At 44.7% G+C, this 8,412-nt stretch overlaps 1 protein-coding gene across 1 annotated transcript; it reads right to left on the bottom strand.

The window, feature by feature from the left end:
• Positions 1 to 484: 484 nt before the first annotated feature.
• mid (midline) lies at positions 485 to 5,922 on the bottom strand. The gene is made up of 4 exons (XM_017244446.3): positions 5,461 to 5,922; positions 3,615 to 4,056; positions 2,330 to 2,615; positions 485 to 1,973 (listed from the first exon to the last, which is right to left on the bottom strand). The coding sequence occupies exons 1-4, from the start codon at positions 5,675 to 5,677 to the stop codon at positions 1,146 to 1,148; spliced, it is 1,773 nt and encodes a 590-aa protein (XP_017099935.2). The 5' UTR covers positions 5,678 to 5,922; the 3' UTR covers positions 485 to 1,145.
• Between the last annotated feature and the right edge of the window lie 2,490 nt (positions 5,923 to 8,412).

Consider the following 8,412-nt stretch of genomic DNA (forward strand, 5'->3'; position numbering starts at 1 on the left):
GAAAATGCATTCGTTAAACAATTTCTCGAGTGTATCTGTGCGTGTAGCTGCGTATCTGTATCTGTATCTGAATCTGTGTTCTCTTCCCAGCCCCTTAGGATTGCAGTCTAAATTTCAATTTGTTCTGCCGGCAAGGCGACACTTGCACCCAAGGAATTACGGCGATGTGGATCACAAAGTCGAGCTGGCTAGCAGGATATTGTATGTGAGAAATCGAAACAGGATTTCTGGCTACTTTGCATAGATGTAATGCGTAATTTATGGGCATTTCTTTTTTTTTATTGGGCGCTACTTAGCAAAGTGCTGGGAAATACGATGCCTTTCCGAAATCTGAGATGTTGGGAACTCGTTAAAAATTATATTAAATTAAGAAAAAAAAAGAAATTGTGTTATTACTTCAAATAAAAATGGGGAAACCACTTTGCTTTTCTCTAATTTCACTGTTGAATAAAATAATACTTGTTTTAATTTTGGTTCACATATTTTTATTTATTTTTGATTCATTTTTTGTTTTGTTTTGTGATTTTTTTGTTTGTCAATAATTTTTGTTGAAATATTTTCCGTGTTTTCACTTTTGTTTAGCTTTCACATTAAATACACTTTAGGACTTAATCTCCTTTAATTTATGCTAAATAAATCTTTTGCTTTTGCCTGATAAATATAACTAACTGAAGCGTCTATGAATTTATTGTTAATACTATGAATATATCATTATATGTAATAGCATAACTAACGGTTAATGTTTACACTATATAGCTATATATAGTTTACAATCGTGCAGTATTTTTTATATTATTTTTAAATTTTTTTTGTGAATTTTGTTCTAACTTTACACTGAGATGAGATTTTGAACAACATTTTGGAAAATTTGTACAATAAATTAAACTAAATTACATGAATTCTCTAGGGGAAAGTGAGAAGAACTGTACAGCTTAAAAATAAATCAATTTTTTACAACAAATATAAATATTGAGAAAAGTTTTTCTTTGTTTTCATTCCAACAACAAATAATTTACAACATTTAAACGAATTATCTTTTTTTTTAATGGTAGTATGTGCTGAGACTTTAGCTAATTTTTTGCCTCAGTGTGGTTTGCTTTTAATACTGCTCGTGGCAAGAACTTGAGGGCGGCGGGTCGACTGACCTAGTGGGCGGGGCTGCGGGAGAGCGGCATCGCCGGCGGAGATCCGGCAGCCGAGGGCGGTGGCCCCTGACCGCCGGGCAGTTGGTAGGGGCTGAACCGCTGGAACTGGCGGGGTCGCATATCGGGCGACGGCGATCCGGAGGAGGTGGACGAGGGCGTGGACGCCGTCGGCGGGGGAGGCGGTGTGCGGTTGGCGGCCATCGCCGCTGCAGCCGCCGCGGCCTGGGCCTGCGCCTGCGCTTGGGCGGCCGCTTGAGCGGCGGCGGCCTGCTGATTGGCGCTTGCCAGAAAGCCGGCGGTAAGCTGCGGCCACTGCTGCTGGAACATGTGGAATGCTCCCAGCCCGGGTGGTGGTGGTGGGGGTCCGGCTGCCGCTGCCGCCGCCTGGTACATCTGCGGCATCATGAGCTGGGCGTACGGCGAGTTGCCGCCGAACATCTGCAGGTGCTGGCGCGCCTTCTCGAACAGGGCCATCGAGGCGGGATCGCCCTGCTGGGCGGCGAACTGCTGCATCAGCGGATCGGGGAACAGGCGGAGCGGGGAGCGCAGCTGCTGCTCGAGGAGCAGCGCCTCCATGGGATCGCGGTCGAAGTCGGTGAGGCGGGACGAGTCGCGGAAGCCCTTGGCGAACGGATTTGAGTCGATCTTCAGCTTGGTGATAAGCTGGTTCTGGTATGCGGTCACAGCCGTGAAGACGGTCTCCGGAAAGACGTACGTCTTGTGGTCCAGTTCCTGCAGCTCCTTGGGGTTGGCCGGAATGCTCTGGCCATGGCTCAAACGCACCAAATGGATTCGGGGCTGGTAGCGGTGCATGGAGTTCAAAACGATCTGGAAGGAGGCAAGAAGAGGGAAAGGTTTCATTATAGATAGTCGTCTAAAAATCTGGTCTGTAGGATTTAGTCAAGTGCCAAGTGTGTGATTAACCTCCAACGAAATATTCAAAAGTTCAACAAGTTCACAAATTAAATTAGCAATTTTCCATTTTCGCGTTAAGCAACATTAATCAAGAAAAACTTGAGCCTCGCAACCTTGCGTTTTCTGAATTTTTTTGCACATTTTTTTTCAGGCTCGAAATTATCAATCATTTAGCACTCGCGACTAATCGCTACCTCAGCATCTGAACGTCTCAGTATCTGAGTGTCTCAGTATCCGACCATCCAACTATCTGGATGTCCGCAACTCACCTGTCCGTTCTTATCCATTTCGTTATTAGTCAGCTTCACCTTCTCGAAGGAGATAACTTGTTTGCGGAGAGCCTCGCAGCTGAAGGGGCTGTCGGGATGGGCGTAGAGGCGTGCAGGAGGGGCGGGGTCCGCCTTGCCGGCCACCAGCCAAGCGGATCGGTGGTAGGCGTACCGATATCGCTTCGAGTCCATGGGAATAATGTCCAGCAGCACGGCGTAGCGATCGGCGGGCTGGATCTGCCGCAGCGGCCCGGAGAAGCTCACTCGCACAGTGGGGAACATGCGTCTGAAAGGGTCACAAAAAAAAACAAAAACATTCGATTAGATTTCACCTTTTGCCACGAATTTTTTGGGGAGCCACACACAACCAGTTAAATCCAGAATTTATTGCCCCAGAGCTAGAATCTTTCCCACTACTTTTAATATTTTTAACTATTTTCCCTCACATTTCCTTTGCTGTGACAAGTGCAGACAATGGGAACAAAGGCCGAACTCTTCCTTCTTCCAAGCGAGATGTGGAACAAAAAAGTGCCTCCTATCCTGTATCCTGTGGTTTAATGTCCCTCCTAAGCCGGTGACATAACTCCGGGCTAAAAAGGGCGAGGACCGCCCTGATTGCTGCCCAACTGTCTGCTGTTCCGAGGTGTGATTTTTACAATATCATTAGGGTGCGGGTGTATCTATGTATCTGTGTATCTGTATTTGGTTCCCGGTCTGCCTCTGTGTGTGAGAGTGCGTGTGGTCAGGTGTGTGGGAGCAAAGGTGTGGACAACCCGTGGTCATTTGGATTGAACTTGTTCTCATTCTCCCGCTGACAACAGCAACGCCCAAAATACCAACGATTTTATGCTCAGCATTTTTGTTGCAGAAAATTTGTTCGGCAGGTAAGGAAAATCAATTTTCCTTTTTCGACAGACCCCACACAGCCCTCGAGATGGCATGAAATTTTTGTTGACACTGCAAACAGTTTGGCGAGCCAATTTATGGCGAAACCCAAGGAAATTTTTATTGAAAAAAACACCAGACAGTTGAAATTCAAATAAAAGAATTTCCAGAAAAGTGATGAGCTACATCTTGAAAGGAATCAAAAGGATGGAGATCCATTATCTGTTTGCCATTGCCTGTTTTGTAATTTATCTGGACTTTCACAAACAATCACTTAGCAGCACTTTCCCCCTTTGGATGTCTCCCACGTAGTTCACCCGTTCAAACTAATGCCTATTTGCATTACCGGCTCACTGGCTGACTGGTGGACTGACTAACTGATGGATGGACGGATGCTTACCTGCCCGTTTTGGTGATGATCATCTCGGTGCCCAATTCGTGAAAGCGATCCCACAGCTCTTTGGTCTCCAGATGGCACTGCACCGGCTTCAGGTCGTCGCAATTGCAGGAGCCGACAATTTTGGGTGCCTTCTGGACGGGCTCCGGCGTCAGCCGCTCCTCGCTGTCCTCCGTTCCGGGGGACTGGGGCGGTGTGGAGCAGCGTCCTTGGCTGCTGGTGGAGCTGGTGTTGAGCTGCGACTCGGATGGAGCGACTGCCAGTGGTGTTACGGCGCCGGCGCTGTTGCGGCTCTTGTGGGCCACATTGTTGTTATTATTGTTGTTGTTGTTGTGGTGATGGTGGTGCTGATGGTGGTTTAGGCGACGGGCCTTGGTTGGCGGCTCCTCAGCATCGCTGCAGTCAACCACATCAACGTCAACCTCATCCTCCACGGAAATGGGACCTTAAATGACAAAGAAAGAAGCCGAAAATTGAAAATTAAATGTGAATTACGGGGTTTTTGGTTAAATATTTAGTTAACTGATAGATTTTCGCAGACGAAAGGAGTTAAGGTATTTTAAAACTGATATCTTTTTAAACTGATTTCTAGACTGATTCAACGCTTTTCGCCGTGCATCTGACCGCAGTTTAAGGCCGAATGGTGACAACATTGAAGAACTGTGGAGCTCCCGGCACGGCAGACAGCGTGGAGTCGTCTCATATTCTTGAAGTTTCCGCTTCGCTTCGCGTTACAATGAGACACTGAGACTGCCGCTCGCTTAATTGGCAAACTGAACACAAATTGGCAATTAAACAACCCGAAACTCTGGCTGCGATTGCTTTTTTTTCACTTTTGTTGCCTTCCCATTGCATAAACTATGTGTATGTACAGGGCTACCGTCAAGGTGTGCGCAAGTCGATGAATAATTTTGGGTCACTTTTGGGCGAATTGTCGCACACCCTACCGGCCCTCCATGGTCCGGGCTATTGGCCAAGTCAACGAGCTCACTGGGCTTGCGGTGAGCCCAGACGGTATGTAGGTGTCAAAATGCAAAGTAAGCAAACGGAAAACGTACAAAAAACCACGAAAATAAAAACAAATAAAATTAAAAAGCTGCATATTTGATAAAAGATCGTAAAATATGAAAAGACGACAACAACAATAAGCCAGGCCGAGAGTATCAGCTTGATTATCGTATTTTTTGGCTTTGTTTTGATTTTGGCCGTCGCTAATTTTCTGCGCCTCGTAAAATTAATAAAATGAAGCACATTGTTGAAAATTAATTAACATAATTAGCAGCTTTTGTTTGTTAAAAAGCAACGAGCAGAAATATGAATGCCATACGATTAGATGCCGTGCACAATTTGCATATTAGTCGCGATAAATGCGAACCGCGAATGCAAGTGTTTAATATCTCTATATCTATTGGCTTCGATCTTTAGCTTGGCTTGGCTTCGCTCAGCTTGAGTTGGCTTAATTGCGGATGCCGTCGGCTAGCAAATCGTTGCCACTTTGCCGCAGAACAAGTTTATCTGACCTGGACCGAACGCCTGCTAATTGTCGCTGGCAATTATATTGGGTTCTGCGCACCCGAAGCGACAACAGTTATTTAATAGATTTGTTGTGCAATCAATTAACGATTGTCATTATCTGAGCTTAATAAGATTGCAGTTTTTGTTCCAGAGCAGGCAAATAGTAATGGGCGTTGAGCATTTGTATCTACCTATTTGCATACTGGCTTTCAAAATTAGGAGATATATCTTAAAGATATCTCTAAGACTAGAATAATTTAAGTCAAAGCTATATCCTATGCCCTACACTCTTCCCTCTAATATCTGTATCTTTCAAAATCGTATCTCAACTTACTTGCACTGCGAATGGAGGACTCCCGACTGGAGGCATCCTCCCGAGCCATGATTGCGGCTATGGAGAAGTCTGTTGCCGAGCCGGCGGCACTTTTGCTCGCCGGAGTCGTTGTTGTGGCGCTCGCTGCCACTGCGGCGGCGGCTGTGTTGGCGGGGCCAGCGGGTACGGCAGGTGGCAGGACGCCGTTGCACAGATAGGGATGCGAACCGACCAGCATTTTGTTAACTATTAACTGGATTCGTGGGATTCCCGTTGAATTTCGTTTGGTTTTCTCAGTAGATATTGTATCTTGTCACTTGTCAACACTTGGCACTTAAGAATCTAGATGCATTTTCAGTGAGTAAAGGAGCACGGCACTTGTATCTGTATCTTTGTATCTTGTATCTTTGTATCTGAGGCGCACGCGATCGCGGACTGAGCGTGTGCAGAGCGAAAGGCAGGCGACGACGGAATGAATTGTGTCAGGAACGTGGTGCGGCTGCTAAGCCAAAAACACGGGACGCAGCGGCGCGCCGTAGCGTCGGGAAACCAGTTTTCCGGCCGCTTTGGGCCATTGGTGCGAGCGGGACAACCCTCTGGCAAGGGAGGGCCGGCCATTTCCATCACTTGAGTGCGATGCAAGCAGCACTAGTTGGCTCGTGGAAAGACTCAGTTCGTTCGCTCTCTATTTCCAATTGGAAAAGCGGCGGGGGAGTGAGTGTGCGAAAGAGAGGTGGCAAGCAGCGGAGTGAAAGGCAGAGCGAGAGGCATGCATCGCTGTCAGCAACTTTGCCCCATTCTCTCTCTTTCTCTGCTCCTCTCTCGCGTCATAACTCATTTACAATTAAAAATGTCGGCGCGCTGCCAGCTCTCTCGCTTGCTCTCGGACAAGCCCCCTCCTTTCTCCCTCTCTCTGTCTCAGTCCCTCTCTGTCTGACGCATTTATGAAGTGCCAACGTTTTGCTTGCGGTTTTCATTTCTTCAGCCCGTTTTTTTAGACAACTTTTCGCCGTTGTCGTCGCATTCCGTTTCCTGTTATCTCCTCTCTGTCTCCGCAGCTGATGTTTTCCTTTGCCAACCATTTTTGAGCGTGTTCCATTGCAACACGTTCCGTCCTCACTCAAGCCTTGAGTGAGTTTTTTTTCTATCTATTTTTTCAGATACTTTTGAAAGATACGACTGGCAGTGTGCTGCAGTTGCATCCTCGCACTTTCTGCTGATTTCGATTTTCATAACGCAAGGACATGGACCTTGAGTCAAGGTTAATGCAAAGTATAGTGATCTCATTATTTTGCCAAGGGGTTAACTTACATATATTGCTTATATTTGGAACTTGTTTATAAAATAAAATTAAATTAAGCCTCATATGGAATGAAACAATATTGAAAAATTAGTTCTTTTATTATTAAATAATAACACCTTTGTTATTTTAAGCTTTATATTTCATTTATTATTCTTTTCAATCGCAACACCAACGCACATGCACATTTGTTAAAGGAAGAAGGAGGAAAGAGGCAGAGATCAAGTGTGACCAACTTAGGTCTCAAAATATAATACCTCACTTAGTATGCATGCTATTTTTGTATATTGAATAGAGGTTGTATTTCAACAAACAAATTAAATAAATTATTTAAATATATGTATGTACATACATACATACATATTTTCTTGAAAGAATTTCATTTTACTTTGAAGATATTGTATATCATATTAATTGTTTATTTTACCCTTCATCATCAAGGGTTATTTTTACCAACATCTTTATAGACAACAATGTCGATTTTAAATGCCAGTTATGGGCAGCAACCACCATCATTGGAAAAACAATTACAAGCTCTTCCCTGAATTGTAACGCCCCATAACTAACTTGATATTAAGAAGCGTTTAATTTCTCTAATTTTGCATGAAGTATAAGGTTAACTGTGAGCCGGGGAACGCTCCCTTGAACAGTTTTAAAATGTCAGCAAACTTTTAATTTTCCCAGACCCGAGTCAGGACCTTTGTCAGGGCCAATTACCCCACAATGTTGCTAAAAAATGCAAAGGAATTGCTCTGAGATGAGGAAAATCGCAGAAAGTGACAGTTCGTCAAATTCATTACGTGTCACGAGGGTCGCCAATTACGGTAACCGTCTGGGAAGAGTCACGACGGCAGTCGGCATCGGAAGATCCCGATATCCTGCTACTAACAAGCTGACTAATCCCGCTTATCCTGTGTGAGCCGGAATCTTAGCGTTGTGTGATTTCTGTAATTTGAGACTTTTTTTTTGGGAAGGAGGCACTAAGTGGGCATGTCACTTTGACACTTTCACCCTGAGAGAGAAATAGAGAAAGTGGAGTGGGAGCGGGACATCGTGTGTGTTCCATGTTTCACATATATTTTCTTTTTTATTTTTATTTTCTTTTTATTTCGTATGTCGGTGGCAGTCGGCAATGTCACCAAAATGTCAAAAGCCAACAAAAACACAAGTTGTGAAAACAAAGGGCAGCCGCTCGAAAGTGGCCACTTGGCACTTGTAAAAATAAACAGTTTTGCTTGTTAATTAGTGCAGCTAACTGTCCTCGTCCATCTCGTTTGACTTTCTCCTTGTTATGTCCTCTCAAGTGCCTTGGCCCTTGGCTTTGTCGGCAATCAATATTTTTTGGTCCGGCCTTTTCCCTTCTTTTTTTTGGGGTTTCTGCGATTTTAACGATCACTTTGGGTAATCGAACACTTTCACTTTGAATTTGGCCGCCAGGACTTTGGAAATTTTTGACTCGGTCCCCTTCCAAAGGACCTCCAAGTATTTTCTGCTCTAATTCTCAAGTAGAAAATCTTCCATGGCGGTCACTTTGATTGATGATTGAATGGCCATGGATAACTAATGTTTTGAGCTGGATTTGGTTTCGATTCCGGAGAATATGTTTTGGATTTTTCATTTTCATTTTTCACTTTCCTCACTCGAGTTTCCCTTATTTTGTCTGCGGCATTTCC

The sequence above is a fragment of the Drosophila bipectinata genome, chromosome 2L, assembly GCF_030179905.1.
Source record: "Drosophila bipectinata strain 14024-0381.07 chromosome 2L, DbipHiC1v2, whole genome shotgun sequence".
Taxonomy (NCBI): Eukaryota; Metazoa; Arthropoda; class Insecta; order Diptera; family Drosophilidae; genus Drosophila; species Drosophila bipectinata.